Raw genomic sequence first — 24,733 nt, 5'->3', positions numbered from 1 at the left:
TTAGGGTGGTCGGGTGTGGTAGCTGAGACAGGAGGATCGCACAGGTTCGAAGCCAGCCTCAGCTACTTAGTGAGGCTTTCAGCAACTGAGTGAGACCCTGTTTCCAAATAAAATATAAACAAAGGTCTGGGAGTATAGCCCGGAGGTAGAAAGCCTCTGGGTTCCACCCCAGTACCACCACAAAAAAAAAAAAAAAAAGAATAAAAAATAGGGCAGGGGGTGTAGCTCGGAGGTCGAATGCCCCTGGGTTCCAATCCCAGACCCGCAAAAAAAAAAAAAAAAAAAAAAAAAAAAAAAAAATCATTAGGGTGGAGCCTCCATGAATGAATTCTGGTGACTTTATAAAAGGTAGCAAGACCATACACATACACACACACACACACACATGCCCTCCCTGTCTTTTGCCCCGTGGTACTCCATACCACCTCGGGACTCTGCCTGCAAGAAGGCCATTACCAAATGTGGCCCCTAGACCTTGTATTTTGGCTCTTGAGCCAAAATAAACTTTTTAAAATAACTTGCCTAACCTGTGATGTTGTGTTCTTAGCAACAACAGGGGGACTAATAAGCCAAATGACATTGTTGCTGTAATTATACCCTATGATGTTCACACAACTGCCAAAATCCTGCAATGATGTACTTCTCAGAATCTTTCTCAAAATTTTCAATTTTATTGAGGATTGTTCATACCATTTTATTTTAATTATTCTTATTTCTTTGAGTTTACTTTAGACTTCTTAGAATTCGACTCATTTTCTCTTCCCTCTTCCTCCTAACCGTGTGTGTGTGTGTGTGTGTGTGTGTGTCTGCGAAAGTGACTACTCTAAGCACCTATAAGTGAAATCATGTAGCCTTTGTCTTTTTGTGACTGACTTATTCCATTTTGCATAATGTTTTCAAGGTTTATCATGCTGCAGCATATGTTAGAACCTTGCTTCTTTTTAAATCTAGATAATATATCACTGCTCATATATACTACTTTTTGTTTAATCGTTTATCTTTTGATGAACATTTGAGTTGTTTCCATTGCCAATAATGCTGTTATGAACGTTGTTATACAACCCAAGTTTTGATGTGTTGTTTTTTCACTATCATTATACTTAAAATAGTGTACAATTTCTATTGTGATTTTTAAACTCACAGATTGTTTAGAAATGTATTGTTTACCCTTCATACATTCACAGCTTTTCTGTTTATCTTTCAGTTACTATTCCTAGCTTAAGTCTACCTAGTCAGAGAACATAATGGATTATTCCAATCCTTTGAAAGGTGCTGAAGTGTGTTTCACATCAATATATGGCCTATATTTATGCATATTTCATATGTACTTGAAAAGACCACTTAATTCTCCCACCTTTGGTGCGGTATCTTACATGTGTCAATTACATCAAATGTAGTACTTGAATTGTTTTTTGTTTCTGATCTATTATTAACTATGAAAGTCTATTAAAATATTTTCTTTATAAATTTATATATTGTCAGTTCAGCTTACTCTATTTGAGTCAATTCCATTAGTATATATAAATCTAGTACATTGTCACATCTTTCTATATGAGTTACCTTTTTATTATTGTGAAATGTGTTGCTTTATCTCTGGAAATACTTCTGCTTAAAATCTTTATTGTTATTGTTATTAGGAAACCCACACCAACTTTATTTTATTTAAGATTTGAGTCTATATCTACTTTCTACCTTTATTTATTTATTTTCGAGGTACTGGGGATGGAACCCAGGGGCATTGTACCTCCGAGCTATACCCCCAGGCCTATTTTTTAGTCTTTTTAAAATTTTTTGAAACAGGGTCTCACTGAGTTGCAAAGGGCCTCACTAAGTAGCTGAGGCTGTCCGCGAACTGCGATCCTCCAGTCTCAGCCTCCTGAATGCTGGGATTACAAGCATGCGCCACCATGCCCGGCTAACTTTCTACCCTTTAGTATATCTCTTTTTTTTACCCTTTACTATTCAGCCTTTCTCTGTACTTATAATCAAAGTGTGTCTTCTTTAATCAACCGTAGTTTTATTTTATTTTTTAACAATTTGGCCTAATTATCCTAGTTCTTTAATCAAATTATTTAGACTTATATTTTATATATTTTTATCTTTTGTTTCATTTATTTTAGACCTTTTCCCAATTATGCTTTCTTTAAGAAAGAATGTATAATCATATGCCAAGACTTTGCTGCCCACTTCATCTCGGCATCTACATGTGTGAGAATCCATGTAGTCATCGGCGATTAGCCCCGAGAGAGGGCATCGTCTCTGGCCAAAAAACTCCTCCACTCTTAGATATTCTTTCATAACTATTATTCTTTTAGTAATGATTCTTTTAACTTTCCACATGAAATTGCTCCGGTGGAAAAAAGATCAGGACTGTGAGTGAAAATTGAATCCATGTCCTTCCAGTAAACTTTCAGCCTTGCTCAAATGGTAATTAGATGAGCCTTGTTCAAATGGTAATTAGAAGCAGCATTCCAGTCCACCTTCGACCTTCAATACAGCGACACCACCTGGTTAAAAATAGCTATGTCAAAACAAAGGACCGATAAAATAGATGTGTAAAGGTAAAAGAAAGAGAATATGGTGAGAACGAGAAAGTATTTTGTATGAAGAAGAGCTTATCCTGAGATTGACCCGAATGGGAAAGAGAGAATTAGGGTAATCAGAAAAGAAAAGAAAGTTGCAGAAGGTTAGTGATAGAAATATGTGTTAAGTTGGGTCCTGCACTCATGTGACTTTGTGTCACATGACCTCTGCAGGGCAAGGGAGGGGCTGAAACCCCCGCGAGAATTGGGCATTCCTGCGAGTAAACCCCCATCTCGCGAGATGCATGCCTTTAAAAGGAGAGCCCGCGTCCTCTAGCTTCGGACAGGCGCGCGGGCCCCACGGTGCCTCGCCCTGATCCCCGGGAGAGCCGTGCCATTAAAACTTTACATGCCATGTGTACCGGACCTCTCTCGTGTTTTTCACACTCCGCCGTATGCACATTATTTTTATTTTACTCGCATTTAATTTTTTATTTTACTTATCATTTGGTGCCGAACCGGGAGAACTCTTGGGTCCCTCCCCATTTTTTTCCTTTTTTTTTTTTTTCTGTTTTCTCTTTTTATTTTTACTCTCTTTTTGAGCTCCGGACTCTCCGACCCGCCAGCAGCTCGACTGTGAGGTCCCACACCAGCGCTCCGCTTGCAGGCGTTGCTCCCACCACTGCCGCCGCTGCCGCCCCATGCCTGCCTGGACCGTAAGCCTTCTTCCCCAGCCCCGCCCTCTCCGGGAGAGCCGGCGGCCTTCTTCCCGCCCCGGGCTCTGCTGAGAGTCTGCGGCCATCTTTCCGGCCCCGAGCTCTGCTGAGAGCTCACGGCCATCTTTTCGGCCCCGCGCTCTGCTGAGAGCCGGCGGCCTTCTTCCCGCCCCGGGCTCTGCTGAGAGCTCGCGGCCATCTTTCCAGCCACGAGCTCTGCTGAGAGCTCGCGGCCATCTTTTCGGCCCCGAGCTCTGCTGAGAGCCGGTGGCCATCTTTCCAGCCCCGAGCTCTGCTGAGAGCTCCCGGCCATCTTTCCAGCCACGAGCTCTGCTGAGAGCTCGCGGCCATCTTTTCGGCCCCGAGCTCTGCTGAGAGCCAGTGGCCATCTTTCCAGCCCCGAGCTCTGCTGAGAGCTCGCGGCCATCTTTTCGGCCCCGAGCTCTGCTGAGAGCCGGTGGCCATCTTTCCAGCCCCGAGCTCTGCTGAGAGCTCGCGGCCATCTTTTCAGCCCCGCGCTCTGCTGAGAGCCCGCGGCCATCTTTTCGGCCCCGCGCTCCGCTGAGAGCCGGTGGCCATCTTTTCCCGCCCATGTGCTCTCTTCTGGAGCACCGGAGGCCATCTTCCACTGCCACCGCGGCCGCAGCCACCACCGCCGGGGCGTGCAGGCTCCGCCGGCCGCCAGGCTGCCAGTTCCACCCTCCCGGAGCCAGGCTCCTTGGGTGATGCTGGCACCTGCTCTGCTTGCCGACCTCCTGCACAGGCCAGGACCTCTGCCTGCCGCTTGGACCACCTAAAACCGCCGTTCCCGCCTGCCCACGCTGCCCGCCGCTGGAATGGGACCGCGCCGCCCGCGGACTGCGCCACACCGCGCGCCTATGTCTTCTCCGCGCCTGGCGTTGCTTAGACCCGCCTGCCGGGGCCGCCTGCCTCCTCTATCTAGGTGGCCACCACTCTGCTAAACAGCCCCCAGCCCGCCAAGTCCAGCCCGCGCTCCAGCTGGTTCCTCCACTCGGACTAGCGCCCTGGCGCCCTTCACCCTGTGCCTGCCCACCCCTGCTGCCTGGGCCTGGCCATTCCGGTAAGCAGCCACATGGAATTACTGGGGGGGGGGGGGTCGCCAGCTTTGGCCTGCCATCTTGGACACGTGGAATCACTGGGGGGCCGCCATCTTGGCCCCACCATCTTTAACCCCTCCCACCTCATGGCCTCACTGGAGGCCTCGCCATCCTTAACCCCTCCCACCTCATGGCCTCACTGGAGGCCTTGCCATCCTTAACCCCTCCCACCTCATGGCCTCACTGGAGGCCTTGCCATCTTTAACCCCTCCCACCTCATGGCCTCACTGGAGGCCTCGCCATCCTTAACCCCTCCCACCTCATGGCCTCACTGGAGGCCTCACAATCTTTAATCCCTCCCACTTTCCACTCCTAACCAATCCTAGGAGTCGGCGGCCATCTTTCTGGCCCGAGCCAGGCAGCTTGGCACTTGCTCTGCCTGCCAACCGCCTGCGCGGGCCAGGACCTCTGCCTGCCGCTTGTACCTCCTAAAGCACCGTTCCAGCTTGGTTCTCCGGTCACCGCCGGGACCTCTGGCCGGTTTGCCCCACCCGCCCCGAGCCAGGCTCACTGGCGGTGCTCCTCGGGGCCCAGCCTCAGCGTCTGGCGCGTGCCTGGAAGCCATTTTGTCTCCACGCTGCGGGCCCGGCAAGCCATGCCGCCTGCGCACCCCCACTGATCCCACCTGCGCCAGCCGCCAGTGCCGTCCACACCAGCCACCGGCATCCGTGCGCCCTGGCTCCACTGCGCCCCCAGCAGCTTCTCAGCGCTTCTGTCACAGCCAGCGCTGGCCGACATCACTATACTCCGGTAAACTGCCTTCTTCCCTTGGTTAGCGGGTTCCGGACTTGGGTCTTCCGGTCCACTGGGACCTTAAAATCCAAGCGCTTGGTGACCCATTGTCCCCCGGTCCACTGGGACCACCCTGCGGATGACCAGGTCATCCTCCGGCTTTGAGAAGGAATGAAGACGTTCTTCCCTATCTCTTAACCTCCGTTTCCGAACAATTGAGCAGGGAAATTGGGGACGCCCATTTCCTGTTCTTCGTTTCCGCCTGCGAACCAATTATGGGGAGTCAAACCTTTATACTAGCAGATGCCCTGAGAGCCTGTCTGCCTTGATACGAGTTGGGAAATGGGTTGCGGTGGCCCAGGAACAGTTAGGAACTTTTATAAGCGGTCTGGTATCCCTCCAAATGCTCTCCCCCATCAGCTTCCATTTATTTTCCCGCCAGCTGCCATTTTGTGATGGCGCGTAGTCACTGCCTGGTGATGTCACAGTCACCATCTTGGCCTGCGCCAGACTGCAATTTTGCTGGGTGGCCCGCTCGGGCGCGCCCTAGGTGCTGCGGGAAACGACAGGCCGGGGCTGGGGCGACACTCTCTGTCTGCCCGTGCGGAGTCCGCGTTGCCATTCTTGCTGGACACCCGTCTCGGGACGTGCTCTTTGTGAGTATAGGTCCGTCACAGCTGACAGAACCTTAACATAGCATCTAAGTTTTAATTCCAGAGAGAAACAGGCGGAAATGGAGCGTACACTCCGACTTTGCCAAAAAGCAGATCCCTGGTAGCTGCCCTTCAGCTGGCGGTGGCGGCTCAGCCCTCTGGAGCGCCACCTAGGTGTGGAGGACTGCAACAACAACTACCTCCAGGAGCCTGCCTGAAGTGGGGCGAAGCCACGCCCACCAATCAGACTGTGCCCGGCGTGTGGCCAGGAGGGCCACTGGAACAGTGCCCTAGGAAAAGGTTGAGCCCCAGGTGCCTCAACACAGGGGGAGCACCTTTCCAGACCAGGCCCTGCCGCTGGCTCTACTCAGCCTAGCTGAAGACTGACGGCTCCTGGATCCCTCAACCTCCATCCTCTTTGCCAGCTCAGGGTAGCTCTCCAGGTACTGAGTAAGCCAGTCTCCTTTTTGGTCGCCTGCTCAATCTCATGATTTGTTTTTTTCTTTAATAGCCCTTGCTTGTTCAAGCCTCCTCAAGCGCACATCACTAAGCTGTCCAGGGTAACCTCCAATTCGCACTGCAGCTATGCACCGACCTGCACCCCCTTCTGGGGGACTGGACTCCCGACTCCTCCCAGCCTGGGGCCCCTGACGACGCCCCTTGACAGCAGGAAGAAGCTAGAGGGTCCAACGTCATCCATTATCCCTACCATCAAAAGGCCGGAATGTTAAGTTGGGTCCTGCACTCATGTGACTTTGTGTCACATGACCTCTGCAGGGCAAGGGAGGGGCTGAAACCCCCGCGAGAATTGGGCATTCCCGCGAGTAAACCCCCATCTCGCGAGATGCATGCCTTTAAAAGGAGAGCCCGCGTCCTCTAGCTTCGGACAGGCGCGCGGGCCCCACGGTGCCTCGCCCTGATCCCCGGGAGAGCCGTGCCATTAAAACTTTACATGCCATGTGTACCGGACCTCTCTCGTGTTTTTCACACTCCGCCGTATGCACATTATTTTTATTTTACTCGCATTTAATTTTTTATTTTACTTATCAATATGGATTATTAAAAGAGGGAAAATGCTCAGCTGCTAGAGAAATATATCTGACAACTAAATCTAAAGACCTCATGTTATTTCTTGGTGTTTACCTGCTAAACTGTGTCATGAGTTTGTTTAAGTTTTCAGACAGCGGATAGTATTGCAGACAAAATCCAGCAGACATTCATCGAAGTTCCTTAAATCATCATAAAGGAACACGGATTTTCCTTATGATAACTATATGAAAGCTGGAATCTCGGACTTCGTCCCCCATTATATATAAAGGAGGACATTGGACTAAGCCCTAGGAATGAGAGCTCCGAAAGGGTTAAAGAAAACTCTTAAAAACTGGATTCTTCGAGTGATCTTAAAAACTAAATTCTTCAAGTGATTTTGGGTGTGACTTTTAGCCAAATAGAAGCCTCTGTAGCTGCAAGGCCAAAGGGGGCTGGGCTCTGGAGCACAAGGCCCACCTGAGATAATGGGACTGATTTCAATCACAAAGACCTGGGATATCCCAGGCCTTACTTTTGTCTTGTTCAGGGTTGGTAATCTGCATGTGTATCTCTCTTTTGTACCTTGGGTGTTTTGCACTTCTTTTTACTAGAAATTCACTGGGAGAGGGGAATATATAAAAAATCTTGTGTCCAAAATAAAGTGTTCGATTGCACAAGAAGCATCGATCCATGTCAGGTTCTTTTTAAAAGCACCGATCATAGGATTATTTTCTTAGGAAAGAACCGCTACAGATAAGAATCTGTAGAAAATCACTCTATCCTTCCCCACCTTTACTGAGACCATCGACCGCGAGCAAACTCGCGCCCCATTGGACTAGCTGGCTTTCGGCAATCATATAATTTTATTTGTTCTATTAGCTTATTAATTAAACATTTTATTATCAGTCTGATGACTAACCTAGAACTTATACCACATACCTTTTTTTCCTAGTCTACCTTAAATGACTGCTTCTGGACAATGTAATGAATTTGCAATGCTTTAACAAGAGTTAAACTCTTTCTGGATTTATACTACTGTTATGATATTTTATTTATTTAAATTATTTTTTGTGCTTTTATTGGTGCATTATAGTCTCACATCATAATGTAAATCATGTTGACAATGACATGCATGCACAAGCCTTGGTGCCCCCTCCCCATTCCCCTCCTTCCCAATACAGAGCACCCAGACTGAGTATATATTCACATGTATACACATAGTCAATGGTAGTATTTCTATTAATAAACCTGAGTCTTCCTCTACCCTTATATCTCCTCCCTGGCTACCCTGAGGTTTCTCCTCATCATCTGCAGTCTCTCTTGTATCCCAAATACTCCCTATCCTGCACATATTAAAGAAAATATATGATCCTTTACTCTCTGCGATTGGATAATCTCACTTAATATGTTTGCCAGGTCCTTCCATTTTCTTGCAAATGATGTAATTTATTTTTCTTTATTGATGAGTAGAATTCCATTTTGTGTTTTCTCATAATTTTGTAATCCATTCATCTGTTGATGGACACCTAGGCTGGTTTCATAGTTTGGCTATTGTGAGTTATGCTGCTATAACATGGGTATACATATATTACTGTAGTTCTTTGGTTTCAATCCTTTTGGAAAGATATACAGTAGTAGCTGGGCATGGTGGCACATGCTTTAATCCCAGCATTTGGGAGGCTGAGACAGGAGGATCTGAGTTTGCAGCCAGCCTCAGCTACTTAGTTAGGCCCTCTGCAACTTAGTGAGACCCTGTTTCAAAATAAAGAATAAAAAATTGGGCTGGGGGTGTAGCTTGGAGGTAGAAATCCCTGGATTCCACCTCCAGTTACACACACACACACACATGCACACACACATAAATACACACAAACACACACACACACACACACACACACACACACACACACACACACGATACCTAGTGCCCAGTAGTGGTAAGGCTGGATCATATGGTAGATTCATTTCCAGTTTTCTAAAGACTTTCCACACTGATCTCTATAGTGGCTGGACTAGTTTGTAATCTCACCAAGAATATAGAAAAGTACCTATTTTCCCACAGTCATGTCAACATTTATTGTTATTTGACTTCTTTATAATTGCCATTCTGATTGGGGTTAGATGGAATCTCAGTGAAGTTTTGATTTGTATCTCCCTGATTGCTAATGATGTTGAACATATTTTTTCGTGTATCTATTGGCTATTTGTATCTCCTCTTTTGTAAAATGTCTTTTCAATTCAGTTGCCCATTTATTGACTGGATGATTTGTTTTTCTAGTGTATTCTAGATATTAGACCTCTGACAGAGGAATAGCTGGTTAAGATCTTCTCCCATTCTGTTGGCTTTCTCTTTAGACTCATGATGATTCCTTTTATGAACAAAACTTTTTTGTTTAATGCCATCCCACTTATTAATTCTTGTTTAATTTTCTGAGCTTTGGGGGTCTTGTTGAGGAAGTTTCTGCCTATGCCTATATGTTGAAGTGTTGAACCTATGCCCTCCTCTAAAAGCTTCATAGACTCTGATCTAACTTCCAAGTCTTTGATCCATCTTGAGTTGATTTCTGTGCAGGGTGAGAGGTAAGGATTTAGTTTCACATTTTCTACAAGAGTTTTTCCAGCCAGTTTTTCCAGCGCCATTTGTTAAAAAGTCTGTCTTTTCTCCAGAATAGGTATTTGGCCCCTTTGTCAAAGATCAATTAACTATAAGAGTGTGAGTTAGTTTCTGTACCTTTTATTCTGTTCCTTTGGTCTGTGCTCCTGTTTTTGTGCCAATATCATACTGTTTTATTTACCATAGCTCTGTAGTATAATTTGAAGTCAAGTCAGGAATTGTGATGCCTCCTGCATGGTTTTTGTTACTGAGAATGTGGGATTAACCTCAAAATAATTTTATTTACCAACTTTCTTCCTCCTGTTTCGTGTGTCTCTGTCTACCTCCAAATAGTTGCTTCTTGTCTTTTACAGATTTTATAGTTCTTGGTGGAAGGATGACTTCTTAAAAATATGCCATGAATGCTATCTTTAGTTTCTCTCTTCTTATTCTCTCCTGAACCCACTGCGAGCAGAATCTTGCCTTGTCACCTTCCCTAAGAGATCTTGACAAAGTCATTGTCTTAGTCCATTTCCTGTTGCTATAACTTAATACCCTAAACTTGGTAATTTATAAAGAACACAGGTTCATTTTGCTCATGGTTTGGGTAGATGGGAAGCCCAAGGTGAGGGCCTTCTTGATGGTGGAGACTGTCAGCCGAGTTCCCAGTTGGCACAGGGCATCACACGGCAACACAGCAAGTGTGCTAGCTTAAGTCTCTCTTCTTATAAAGCTACTAGTTGCACCATGAGGGCCCCACCATTATGACCTCATCTAACCCTAGTCATCTCCCAAAGGTTCTATCTCCAAATACCACGAACATAATTTTATGGAGTAAGTTTCCAAAACAAGCAATTTAGAGGGCACAGTCAAACAACAGCAGCCACCAATATCTTCCATATTGATTTAACAATTTGCAACAGCAGCATTCAACATCTGAGTCTCTGTCACTTCCTTGAAACACTCTTCCCCCAATCTGATTTCAAATTATGTTGATTTTTATTCCCCCTTACCAGCCATTCTAATCTATTTCCTTCAATAGAATCTAAATTCTTTTGAGGCAAAAACTTCATCTTGTTCAGTCCAATGCTAAAAACATTTGACATACTTAATAGATAGTTGATGAAATAGTAAATGCCTAATGGTCCCCATGAAGAAGTGTCACTTTCCGAAGGAGAGATTGCATTGGAGTATTCATAAATTAAATCTTCACAAATATATGTAGATATGTGTATTTTAAATTCAATAAGAAGAGTTTATTGTGAAGTTAGAAACAATTGAATGGATGCCCACTCAATTTTTTTTAACTTTGCAGTATTGGAAACTGAAAAGTTGAAAGAAAGTTGTACAAGTTGTATAAAAATTTAAAACATAAAGGTGCTTTTACAAAGGTAATAAATATTTGGAAACTCAACAGTTAACATTTTATTAAAAATTAAAGAACTGAAAATCTTGGACAATAATCTGTAGTCATAAGAAAATAATTTTAATATACACTGAGATGATTTATATTAACACACCCCTCAATAGGTATAGAAATTCCATTCTAGTTTGCAATAATCACAATATGGATACTTCCTTTTATATTAAATTTATAGAACATATCATTTTACTATGATATTTGAGATTTTGATTAATCTTAAATTTTCCACTCCTTCTTTGGTTTTGAATGAACAGACATGTTAGTTAATATACTCACTAACTTGAATTTGAAAATTGATCTCTGAAATGATTCAACTTGCTTTATTATAATTGTAGTAGATAAATTTTAAGATAAATTGTTTATTAAAGTAGAGCATTGTGAAAACACCACCCTAATTTTTACTTTAAAAAGCACCATTCTTGCTATAAGCATTATATGCTGTCCTCTAAATCTCATTTAACCCACAAATAAAATATTTTTGGACAGGTATAAAAGTAAGTCCAAAGAGAATATTACTTTAGATTCAATGAGAAAGTCAAGACTTAATATAATTGATAATAATACTTTATCTTCCAATTCAACCTTTAGAAGATAAAATCCAAGATCACTGTACACATAAATAATAGATTTTCAGTTGCAAACTTCTGAAGCTGAATAAGGTCAGGCTACATCACATGTTTCTCTAAAAGAAAATAATTTATTATGGGTACCCTACTTATTATTAGATTGGCTATCAACCATCTCCCTTTTAGGATGTTCAGTTGAATAATGAAGCAGTTCAATGGAGCCTAGAAATTGATATCAAGTTGCCTGAATGCTTATGAGAGAACAGAGTGGAAAGTTCTTTGGGGAGTAATGATGGACCACAAAGCAAATGACCAGGGGCCCTTAAAACAGGCTGTAGAGCACCCACCTGTCTAAAAACTCCTCAAGTTGGAGAACTGCTCAGTTAAGACTGATGTTTCCTCTTTAAAGTTTTCATACCCAATGCTGAGTAATTTGGAAAATTCCCAAAGTGCTATGGTCCTCTTGGTGTAGAAAACTAAGTATTGAGAATATTACCTAGAGTTAGGGAATTAAAAGCTCCCTAGAGTGACCATCCAGAAAAAATGATATGTTACATTGCTATAGAAAATGGGGTGGAGAAGCCGGGCTTAGTGGCAAAAGCTATAATTCCAGCATTTGGGAAGTGGAGACAGGAGGACCGTGGTTCCTTAGCAGCAAGCCTCAGCTACTTAGTGAGGTCCTTTGCAACTCAGTGAGACCCTGTTTCAAAATAAATAATAATAAAAAAATGGGTGGTGGGGTGTAGCTCGAAGGTAGAATGCCCCTGGGTTCCATTCCCAGTACTGGAAAAAATAAATGGGGTGGAGAAGAAATGATCCAATGAGGCAGGATCTGGGGTCATTTTTGTTTTGTCATTCTGTGGTAATGAACAACACTAAGTCTAGTCTCCACACAATTTTTAATTTTCAAATAAAATAGACAATGAACCCTTCTATATAACCAGAAATGTCTAAAAATAATTTATCATACATTTGTATGATACACATATATGCATTTCTAGAGTTTTATGTAAATTAATAAAAGATATGCTGATTTGAGATGTGAGAATATCAAAATGAATTTAAGGACTTAAGTCACTATAAAGGAGCTTTGCCTGCAGTTGATATTTCTCTTTTATATTCTCTCTTATTATCCTCCATTTTCTATAGCAATGTCAGATGGGGACACAGGTGCTGAAGAAAATAAAGCCAGGTAAGAAGACCAAGGGTGAAGGGAGCTGTGGCTTTAAGCAAACAGGTTGGGTGGGGCTTCACTGCAGAAGTGACCTTTGAGCAAGTTCAGACTGGGGCACCATAGGATGCTGCTGCTGCAAAGCCTCCCCTCCAGCCAGGGGACACCTCAATATAATAAGGGGGAAACCTTACATGACCGATTTTAATTATGTTTATATTCAGTTTTTTTTTTAATAAACACATGTGGGGTGGTTTTAAATAGAATGCCTGACTTTGAAAACAAAACCTAGTAAGACGCAATTGCCTTAGAAGAATTAGTCACTGGCATTTCTCAAAGATGTTCATGACTAGAGCACTTAATGTTTAACAAAGGTGTAGGAAAGTCAGCATAATGATGAGAATAATCAGAATCTCTGTCAAAGAGACAGATTGTCTCAAATATGACTCCATTAGTTTTCTCAAGAAGGACATACTACCTATTAGTGACTAGGGAGTTATTGAGAGTGAGACCCAAACAACATGTCAAGATACAAAGTCACCAAATGGCATATTCGTAGATAATATGCTCTTCTCTATTACTAGTGTGTCAATACATGCACACACTAGCTGTGTGTATAATTGATAACGTGGTAGAATTTAAACACATATTCAGGTCTTTGGGGCAAAGCCTGGAGAACCTCGGGAATGTTTCCAGCAAAGGAGATTAGTGAGTTCAACTTTTATTCTCTTTACAATGCAAAGTCTTCATATTTAAGTCACTTATTTGTTTGCATTTCTTTCATGCAGCCTTAACATCTCAGACTGTCAGATAAACATCTCAATAGTATAATACTTGTTCCACTCTTCAGGTGATAAGTGGACCACTGAGGTTTCAAATGCTTCAGTACGTCCATAGTTATGGAGAAGTAATATCATGATGCCACTTGGAACCTCTTTCTTGAAGTCAAAGTTGTCCTCTGAAAAGATTTAGGCAGATACTGTGAACCTGAAGCATGAACAAAAAAGTCATTCTCATTAAAATGTTAAAAATTTAACCTCTCAAGAGGATTGTTTTGTACATTAAATGTGGATGGTACTTTATTTTAATGTTGCTTTTGCATAAATCAGAAAATCGTCATACAAGAAGACTGCCATTTGGAGTTCTACAAAGAGGGTAGGGTGCCTCCTGCAGCCAAGCTGGGGTGCTAGCTGTGAGTTTTGCCCGGGCTGGCCAGTTTGCAGGAAGCTCCTATGCAGAAGTCCCCCTGAAGCCCACGGAGTTGAATAGAGAGCCTGGGCAGCTCCACTACTTCACAGCAGCAGCCACTTTAAGAGTTCCTTCCTGCTACTGCACACCTGCCATCTTCTTCATTATCTTTTTTTTTTCTTTTTTTTTTTTTTTCCCCTGCCACAGAACTAATGCAAAGCTAAGTTAACAGCTCCCGGTACTTCTTGACCTGGAAGAAAGTGAACAAAGAGGCCAAGTGCCTGGTTGTCAGAGAAAAAGAAAACAAACCGTTGGCAGGCCTGAGGTCCCCTTGATTTCTTCAATGGAAAAGAAAAGGACCTCTAACCACCAATGCTTATAGTTATCTTGAAACAATTGCTAAGAGAATACACTTACTTAGAAAATGGTGAAAGATGAGGAATGTAGATTTAAAACTAAGACAGAGCCAAGCTCTCTCACCTCAAATCGATTTCTGCAGAGCCAAACAACCTATGAGCCATTTTTCCACTGGGCAAGCTGTGATCAACATCTTCAAAACTGAGTTTCTCAAAATTCCTTCACTTCCTTCCTTCCCACTGCCACTTTGGCCACCCACAGAATCCCAGCTGGCTCCCTTCCCTGCTCACACCCTGTGTCATGTTCATCTCCTCCCAGAAGCTTCTCTGCTCTTATTACCACCTGAAAATTGAGTTAGGTGGTCCTGCTCACCACTCTCAAGGCCTTCTCCATCTTCTTCACTAGACTCAGAATTCCGTGAAGGACAGACAAAAATATCCTCAACTTTCGTTTACTTTCAATGGTACTGGGGATAGAACCCAGGGCCTCACAAATACTGAGTGAGCACTTTACTGCTCAGCCATACTCTCAGCCCGAGTATGATGTTTTGAATCTCAGCTTTGAGCTCAGAACTGGGCACAAAATAGCACTTCCTTGGTACACTATTATTAACTAGTAAGCAAAAAAAGTTAGTGCCTACTTTTCCCCGAAGCAATACCTTTAAGGCAACATGGCTTCCTTTGGGAGGAAATATTGTTGTCTCTAAGGATGATAGCTAATATTGCTAGGTAATGTGAAGGGCAACAGAAAGCCACAGCAGTTTAGAGATATTATAACAAGAGAAAAATTTTAAGGGGCTAAATAATTCCTGACATCAGCGGGGTATGGTGGCCTGTGTCTGTGACCTCAGTACCTGGGAGGCTGAGGCACGAGATGGCAGGTTCGAGGCCAGCCTCAGCAACTTATAGAGGCCCCGCTTCAAAATAATAAATAATAAAATAGGGCTTGAGGTGTAGCTCAAAGGTAGCATGCCCCTGGATTCAATCCCTATACCACACACACACAACAAAAGAATTCCTGGTATCACTACAGCTCTGGAACTATCCAAGATCTGATGTAAACAGTGATAAATTTGTGTTATACAATATTTAAGATTTACCTATGTAACAAATTTTCCTTACAATAGTACATTGTATTTAATATTTTAGATTATCTATGATAAAATTGGCTCATAATTTTTGAGCAAAGAGTGTATTCCTAGAACTAGCCAGGATTTATTTATTTATTTATTTATTTTCCTGCGCGTGTGTGTGTGTGTGTGTGTGTGTGTGTGTGTGTGTGGTTCTGGAGATGGAACCCAGAGGCTTTCTACCTTTGGGCTACACTACCAGACCTATTTTTTATTTTATTTGAAAACAGGGTCTCACCAAGTTGCTGAGAGCCTCACCAAGTAGCTGAGGCTGGCTTTGAACCTGAGCAATCCTCCTGTCTCAGCCTCCCAAGTACTGGGATTATAAGCATGCGCCACCACACCCGGCTAGCCAGAATCTTTTCATAGACTTTCTAATAATTACTTTATTAATCTGGCCTGTGACAAAAGGAGAAACTGAGGCCCAGAAAGGTTGGGATAGTCCTAAGATTGCTCAGCTCATAGGGGGCAAAGCCAGGATGGAAAGCTGACATGACATTGGGTTCAGAAGCTGGACACTTCATGATGAAGCCCTGCTCCATGGATAAAACAGAGATTTTGGTATTTGTTTGAAGACCAAAACATCACTCTCCTGCATTCACGTTATAAATTTATTCTTTAAATAGTACACTAGGCTAAAATGCATATTTATCTGTAAAACCTTATCTATCAAATATTTAGTAAATCTGTATTAATTTTCTCAAGCACTGCTACCATTTGATTTTTCAAAGAAAATCTAGATACGGATTTCATTTAGAAGAAAAGCATTAATACTACAGCAGAGAAAGGGAGGGAGGGAAGGAGGGGAGGGAAGGAGGGAGGGGGAGAGAGAGAGAGAGAGAGAGAGAGAGAGAGAGAGAGAGAGAGAGAGAGAGACCTCTCTCAAGACAGGATTCTTCCATTTTCGATGTTAAGGCCCCTACGTAATTAAGAGCACTTGGGAATTTTCTCCTTGATGACCCAGCAGCAAGGTCCCTCTGTGCTCTTCATTGGGTTTCTGAGGTCAAGCTATAGACCAAAAACATTTGCTACTTTCCCCTAAGTGGTCAAAATAGGTGTACTGGGGTAGACAGTCTTTGATTTTATTTTCAAAAGTTGAAATCTCACAAATTTCACTATTGTCTTTATATGCAGTAAATGCTGACCTGTCAAAATGTTGTGACCCATCCATGTGTGACCAGCTACTTCCAGTGGCGTCAGTGAATCTTTTTGAGGTGTATCAGACTGTTAGGGGAGAATAAAATAATAGATTAGTTTATTTTTCAAACTTTTTAAAAAAAAAATCAAAGCTATAGCTGGGCGTAGTGGCGCGCGCTTGTAAGCCCCACGCTTGGGAAGCCGAGACAGGAGGATCGTGCAGGTTCGAAGCCAGCCTCATTGGCTTAAGAGACCCTGTTTCCAAATAAAATATATAAAATAGGTCTGAGAATGTAGCCTGGAGGTAGAAGGGTTCCATCCCCAGTACCACCACCAAAAAAAATAAAAAAATAAAAAAATAAAAGCTATGATTATCAGAGAACCTACCCGGAATGTATGGGTTGTACTGGGCCTTGAAAGCTGCTCCAGAGTAATGATTCTTTCTCGAAGAGGAGATTGATCTATGCTGTCTGGCATTGCACTTAACACACGATTTTGGGGATACCTTCCTCTGTACTAAATGAAGAATAATACGCTCTTGTCTAAAAAAATGCATTCTTTAGAAAGACAAGAACTATCTATAGATCCTCAATCATTCACTCATTTATCTGTTCACTCACTCATTTAGAAATACTTGTCTAGACATTGGCAAGTAAAAGGACTAGATAAATATCTAAATATTTTAACCACATAATTGCATTATTAAACCTGATAAAATGGCAGTTCCATGCAGTGTAATAGGAATCAAATCCCTTAATCTCACACAATTCTTAATATTAAATTATACTGAGTTTGTGAGGCATTGAACTTGTTTATGTGACACTTATCTTCTTTCATTATTTCATTCTAAGGTTAAACATTAATGCTTGGCCACTCTTACTTTCTGAGAATGGGTTCTATGGCTGTGCTCAAGGTAGCAGAAAGAATGCAAAAGAAAACCCTTGCTTGGTTAGGTTTTGTCTTTCTCTGCTTTATGCGCCTGCAACTGGAATGCATCTGTGCTTTATATGATAGACACACAAGTTACTTGTATGAGAGTTGCTTGTAAAACCTGGGAAGCCCAGCTGTGCATATTGCCAGCAGCACATCCTACCCAGACCTAATGCATCTGCATGGCTGGACTGAGCTTGAGCAAAGAAGACAACGTCTCTACATTGCTATAAACATGGCAAATGTTGGCTATAAAAGTGAGAGCTGATAGATATGACCAGGGCAATAGTTTACTGAGTTCTTACTTTATGCCAGGAATTATTACCCTCTTAGAGATAAGCAAGCCAAGGCCTAGGGAAATTAAAGCAACATGTACCAAATATTGGTTTGCATGGCGGATCCAAACACAGATTCTGCCTGTCTCTCCACTTACCTGCTACACTCTTTGATTCACTACATCATCCCGGCCATCAGTTAGTTCCTTGATGCCTGAAATTTCTGAATTAGCTCAAACCTCTCAGTCCCTGTAAAGACTCTGGGGCCATTTACTTTCTGGAAGTGGATTACAAAGATATTTTGAATAATGCTAGTTAGATCTTTCTCTAATGTTATTGGCTTCTCTTGGAAGTGCCTCAATTGTTATCATTTGTTTTTTAGTAGACTACCTAAACGGTGGCACTTATTATGAAATCTGACTTACGGAAACAGGGTGGGATGCGGGAATTGCTGTGTTCTGCTCCCCAGCCTCTGAGCCTATTGGGGGTAACCTGCTCCAGGTGGCTTGAACTGGCAGGGAAGACATGTGGTCTATGCTCGTTTGCCTGTAAACACAAAACATGTAGCTGAACACCCAGGTGCACAAGGAAACGGGGCGCATCTTACCACAAAACTCCCAGTCTGAGAGCTCCTGATCACAAAGGACCTTCCAAATCAACATTCAAGGGGAACAGGTTGGTTTTAGAAAAACAAAATAAGGTGGGAACCAGTTGTTCTAGTCACATTGTCCGTGTTTAGCAAAGAGTGTAAATCTGAATTTACCGAGAGCTTGGCTATTCTAGGAACTGTGCAGAACACAGAAGGCACCGGAGCTGACAAACTACTGATCACCCAAGTAACTAAAGGGCTTCCAACACAGTTTATACTAAAGTGCTCTTTTGTGATTCTGAATGTTAAGAATTAGAAACTTTGAGATGACACAATCAATGAAGGATATAATTAATCACAAACGTACAGGGCCTAGATGAAGAAAACTATAAAAAAAACTTTATGAAAAGTTATAAAAAGGTGGTATGAAATTAGAGTTGAAAAAATATTCTTTGGCAGGATAACTGAATATCAAGTTCCCAGCTTTTCCTACTTTTAATAGATCTAATGCTGTAATGTCCAGTGTGATTATTTTTCTAATTGATACATTGATTTTAAAGTTTATTTGTCTGGTGGGGTGAATAATTTTTAATAAAAGTAACGACAAGAGACTATCTCTATCTAACATTAACCATCAAAAATTAAACTGGATTTTGTGCTAGAATAGATATTCTCAAAACAGATTCAAATTAATTTACTCATTACTCAAACTCTGGAGGTTATGACACTTTTTAACCTATAAAACTATGAATGTATATGTGTGTGTGTGTGTGTGTGTGTGTGCGCGCATGTGTGTATATGTATGTATGTGTGTGTTACTGGGAACTGAACCCAGGAGCATTCTATTTCTATGCTACACCCCCAGTTCTATTTTATTTTATTTTTTGTGGTACTAGGGATGGAACCCAGGGGCATTCTACCTCCAAGTTACACCCCCAGCCCTATTTTTTATTCTTTATTTTTGAAACAGGGTCATACTGAGTTGCAAATGGCCTCCCTAAGTAGCTGAGGCTGTCAACGAACCCAGATCCTCCTGTCTCAGCCTCCCTAATGCTGGGATTATAAGTGTATGTCACCACGCTTGGCTGTTTTATTTTTTTATATTGCAACAGTTTTTCTCTAGGTTGCTGAGGCTGGCCTCAAACCTGCTATTCTCCTTCCAAATACTGGGATTACAAGTGGGCACCAACACACCTGTATAAAACCATAAAATTTTTAAGAAGCACATGTATTAGCCTAAATTTAGAAGCTGCAGGGGAAATGACAGCTGCCTTTATTCCCACTGGGGCACTCCCACTGGTACAACCACTCTGAGAATAACTTTAGCAAAATATTTCAAGACTCTTAGAAATACAACTGTGAGCTCGAAGTTTTCCTTCTATGACTCTATAACTAGCAAACAATTTATAGACATTCTTACTGTAACTGATATAAAATGAAGCTCACTGCGTATCATCAAAATGAAAATATAGTAGGAAAAATGAAGTTTCACAAATAGGGAAATACCTAATACATTACCACACGCCCCACATAAGTATTTTGTAGTCATTAAATCATGCTTTAAAAAATATTTCATAGCAGAGAAAATATAAATAACACAATGTTAAGTGAAAAAAGTATACAGAAAAGTACTATATTATACAATAGTAAGATCATGTTTGTGTCAAGAAAAATGCAATAGAAAGAAAAGAAAAAATGATCATTGAAAAATTTGATAGAAAATTTTCCAACACTTTGTTGTATTTCTGTATTTCCGTTTGATGAGCATACAAGGGATATTTTACTTCTATTCATGTTTTTGATATTCTTCTCATATTCTCCAGCATACATTTGTTACTTTGATAAGTAAGGGCAAAGTACTTTTTTTTAGAAAAAAAAAGTGAAAGTAAAGGGCAGCGGGGATGGCTCAGTGGTAGAGCACTTGCCATGGGATAAACAGGCCATGGGTTCAAACCCCAAGACCACACGTACACAGACACAAAAGTGGAGGACAGTGTAAACAAAATCTGAAAGGGTGACACATAGCTAGTGTGTGTGTTGGTTAAAAGAAGGCTGCCGTGAATCAACATAAGAAAAGAGAAGTAACAGGAAATAGTTACACATAGAGAGGATGAGATCTTCCCCAAAAGGGTAAACAATGTGTAAAGCACTGCTATACACACAGACAGTCTATCTGCAGTATTAAATTCCACAAATGGGGAAGAAATTAGAGAAAACAGTCTAAAAGGGATGTGAAAGCCCAGAACACTGTGGCGTCCCCAACTCTGCCTTCCTGGGATGATCTCAGGCAAGTCACTCTACTTCTTTCAGCCCATTTCCTCATTTTATATTTGAAATATTATGAGTACAGTATCAACTAGAAAGATGGGTGGTGGGGAATAAATAAGATAATGTAATCCATTTACCTCGTGCTGGTCATAAAACAAAGCAATGGACAAATGCTAACTGTTATTGTTCACTTAACTGTTGCCTGGCCCTGAGTAAGTCAGCTGGCAAATTCCTTTGGAATTTCACAATGAGGCAAGAGACAAATAGCTTTCTAATTAGGGAATGATTTTGATGTTGCCTCCTAAGGTCAAAAGCTTTTCTGAAGTAAGGCATGGTGCCACAGGCCTATAATCCCAGTATTTGGGAGACTGAGACAGGAGGGAAACAGGTTTCAGAACAGTCTCAGCAAGTAGTGAGACATTCACCAACCCAGTGAGAAAACCACGCTTGAAATCCCAGCATTTGGGAGGCTGAGAACAGAGGATCGCGGTTCGTGGACAGCCTCAGCTACTTAGTGAGGCCTTTTGCAACTCAGTGAGACAAGGTTTCAAAATAAAGAATAAAAAAAAAAAAAAAAAAGGCATGGGGTGTAGCTCGGAGGTCTAATGCCCCTGGGTTCCATCCACAGACCTGCAAAAACAAACAAACAAAAGCAAAATAAAAATAAAATAGGGTTGGGGTATAGCTCAAAGGTAGAATGTCCTTGGGTTTAATTCCCAATAGCAAAAAATAAAAAATAAAATAAAATAAGATGAAAAAGCTTTTGTCAAATTCCTACATAGGGTGAAACATTTATATAAAGATAAATAAAAATGGATAGGTGTAAATTCCTTTAATTTATTTATTTGCATATTTATTTATTTGCTTCTTTATTCTATTCTTTGAGATTGGGTCTTGCTATGTTGCCCAGACTGGCCTTGAACCTCCAGCCTCAGAGTTCATCTAGCTTTTGAGTAGCTGGGACTACAGACACATACCACCATACCTTACATCCCTTTTACTTTTAAAGCCTTTTATATACATTGTAACTTAACGATGAGGACACATTATTAGAAATGAATCCATGAGCAATTTCACCATTGTGTGAACACCACAGAGTATACCTGCACAAATTCAGCTATGACATCAGTAGGCATTATAATCTTATGGGACCACCTTTCTTAGTTTGCAGTTAGCCAACACATCTTTATGCAATGATTGACTGTGCATTATTTTATTTAAATCTCCCCATAGAAAGTATTAATTATGTAATTTAAAGGCATTAGTTTTTTATTTATTAGTAGTATTACAGAGGAGGCCACTGAAAACCATCCACGACCAACCTGCCATCAGCATTTCATTTCACCTATTTGCCTGAGCTACAGGTATACTGTTCATTCAATCTAAGTATACAGGTATATATAACTCCTAGAGTTAAATTAGTGTTGAAAACCCAAATAAATAAACTCATTAGAAAAGCACCTACACATAATCTGAGAAAGGATCTTTTGCCCAAAATAATCCATTGGTCCTAATGGACAGGTGTGTCTGTCCTATGTGACCTTTAGTTGATCAGGAAAGGAAACTTACAGTTTTATTCCCCTAAGAATTTCATCACTATATATGTTAGGGGGTTTTATTCTCTGTGCATCTGAAGCAAACAAAGGCAGCCTCCTGTGCACCGGTGTTTTCTTGGCAGAAGTCTGTAATCCGCGAGTATCTGAGATTCGTCCCAGTCGGTGTCGGGCAGCCGAGGAAAGCACGCTAGCCCCCACATCAGAAGATTTGTCCTCTTGTTCATTCCTGGGGAGGGAAATCCAGTTAGCTACTCAGATGTAAGCTGTGAGAAGAGAAACACCTGTTTATGCCTTGTTTGGTGCTGCCTAGCAGAAACTGGCCAGAAAACATTTCTGTATTTGTTGAGTGAATGGACAGACTAAACAATTCTGTTCCTATGAAATGAAGAATCATTCACAGGACAAAAGACCTAAACTTCTCATGATCTGTAACCACAGGCTTAAGGATTTACAGCCACATTCCACTTTTCTCATTCCTCCCCACCTCATGTGCGGCAGTAATTATTTTGTGATTATTAGAAGAATCCACTTTTATTCTTGCTTCCCTGGGATGGGCCCGGGCACCCCTGGAGCATGAGATTGAACAGGGTCTTCATCAACCCATCCCTGTGGTCTTCACTGCTCTAGCGTTTCCAGCACAGGGAAGAGGCTGGGTGATTCTTATACATACTGCGTTCTATCTGCAAAGTAGGAAGGTCTCTGCTGAAGTGGTTTTGCTTGAATTGTCATTACACCATTCAGATCAGTATACAAATTGTTGGAGAAGCGCTGAATCTGAGAAAAGAAATGAAAAAAATTAAAATAATCCAGTGCCATTTTAATTATGGATGCCCGCCAGGAATCAGCAGACCAGCTAGTGTGTGTGTGTGTGTGTGTGTGAGAGAGAGAGAGAGAGAGAGAGAGAGAGAGAGAGAGAGAGAGAGAGAGACAGAGAGAGAGAGACAGAGAGAGACAGAGAGGTGGATGCCCTCTCACTAAGCTATAAATGCTAAGTACCACAAGACCAGGAATCTTGTATGGTCCCTCTTCTCCGCTCCCCCACACAAGATGGACTGTGTGAAACATGAAGTCCAAAATTCCCAGCACACTGAAGGCCTCCCATGAACAGGCCTGTCCTTTCCTGCCTCACATGCTCTAGTTCTCTGAATAAGGATGTGACTCCCTGTGTGCTCTGTTTACACTGGATCCTTTGTTCAGAACTCTGGGATGGTTCTAGAACTGGATCCTCACATCAGTCTCTTAGACAACATATGAATACCCTCACTCTAAGGATAAGGAGATTAAACTTTAGAAAAGTTAACACCCAGCTGGGTGTGGTGCCACACACCTATAATCCCAGTAACTGGGAGGCTGAGACTGGAGAATCACAGGTTCGTGGCCAGTTTCAGCAACTTAATGAGATTCTCCACAACTTAGTGAGACCCTGACTCAAAATAAAAAAAAAAAATTAAAAGGGCTAGAGGAGTAGCTCAAAGGTAGAATTCCCATGGGTTCAAACTCTGGTACTCCCCCAAAAAAGGAAAAGAAAAGTTAACATTTTCAAAACAATACTTTACTCAAGCCTTTGGTTTCCAAACCTCCTGTTTCTGCCACACACCCTGCTGTCTTCTAAACACTCAGTCTAGTCACTGGTTCCCAAACACACCCATCTTCCATTCCTTACCCACAAGAGTCCTAATCGATTTCGTATTTGCTCAGATGTCACCTCTGCTATCAAAGGTCAATCCTTGCCTTCTAGCCAGGACAAATCAATCACCTCTTGCTGCTTCTACAATGCTTCTCTCTTTGTACGGCCCTCACAGAATGTATTGTGACTGACCTTGGGTTATAATTTTTGTTTCACAAGGTCAGCGACTCATCTAGATAACTCCTCAAAACACCTAACATGATCCTCTTCATACAAACAATAAATGTTCAATGACTCCAGTGTATACTTATTGATTCTCTTATCACTTTGGTATAAGAAGAAAAGACCATCCATAACTCTCAAATTGATGAGAAACTTAGGAGAAAGCCCTTTTCCTCTGCTCCCAAAATATAGAAAATAGTTCCACATCTGAGAGCAATGTCTTTGTATCTGTTAATAAATGTAGTGATCCTATTAAACATCAGTAAATAATCACATTACATTTTAATCTGATTGAAAACACCCAAATGCCTTGACAATAGTATCGAACTGAATGGAAGGGTACTCTTGACAAGCTAAGCAAGAGGTGTGAGAACTGAAAGAACAAGGACGGGTGTAAGTGCATCTACCTGGGATGGGTTGAGATGAGAAGCCAAGGACACACTGCGCGTTTCAGAACTTCTAGATGGGGGAACACTTGGTACCTCAGTGCTAATACGGGATGTGAAGACAAATGGAGATTTAGTTTCAGCTATTTTCAATTTTCCTTTCTGTTTTTTTCCCTCTGTGTCAACAGAAAAATCAATAATATAAGAAACATTAAATTACCTAATACAAATGTTTGCAAGTCACTCTTCGAAAAGAATATTTGTTCTTGAGTTACCATATAAGTCTACCTTAGGGCCATCGATTAAAGAGCACTGCCCTAGAGACCACAGCAGAGCATCTGGCGAGTAAGATGATTATTCCAGGGATATGGAGCAAACAGAGAGAATGCAGTGGGGCAATAAAGATTCTTAGTCTTTTACAAAAGCCTAACTAATCCCTTTGGCTTAAAAAAGAACACAATTTAAATTAACATGACTATTGCCTTATTGTATCAACTAATTACATCAAACTAGTTATTAAAGTCTACAATAAATATTTCTTTTTTG

At 41.9% G+C, this 24,733-nt stretch overlaps 1 protein-coding gene across 1 annotated transcript in view; it reads right to left on the bottom strand.

Moving 5' to 3' along the window:
• Positions 1-13,436: 13,436 nt before the first annotated feature.
• FAM149A (family with sequence similarity 149 member A) overlaps positions 13,437-24,733 on the bottom strand; it is a gene marked incomplete at its 3' end in the record, with an annotated part of 49,633 nt that continues 38,336 nt past the window's right edge. The window contains exons 8-14 of the mRNA XM_080710800.1: positions 24,209-24,363; positions 22,623-22,726; positions 21,966-22,178; positions 17,965-18,085; positions 16,722-16,850; positions 16,343-16,421; positions 13,437-13,510 (exon numbers count right to left, since the gene is read on the bottom strand). Coding sequence (XP_080566926.1) covers positions 13,437-13,510; positions 16,343-16,421; positions 16,722-16,850; positions 17,965-18,085; positions 21,966-22,178; positions 22,623-22,726; positions 24,209-24,363 — 875 coding nt within the window. The remainder of the gene's footprint in view (positions 13,511-16,342; positions 16,422-16,721; positions 16,851-17,964; positions 18,086-21,965; positions 22,179-22,622; positions 22,727-24,208; positions 24,364-24,733) is intronic.

The sequence above is a fragment of the Muscardinus avellanarius genome (assembly GCF_963383645.1).
Source record: "Muscardinus avellanarius genome assembly, chromosome: 14".
Classification (NCBI taxonomy): Eukaryota; Metazoa; Chordata; class Mammalia; order Rodentia; family Gliridae; genus Muscardinus; species Muscardinus avellanarius.
The sequence above is the reverse complement of the archived record's forward strand: the minus strand, read 5'-3'. Positions and strand labels throughout refer to the sequence as shown.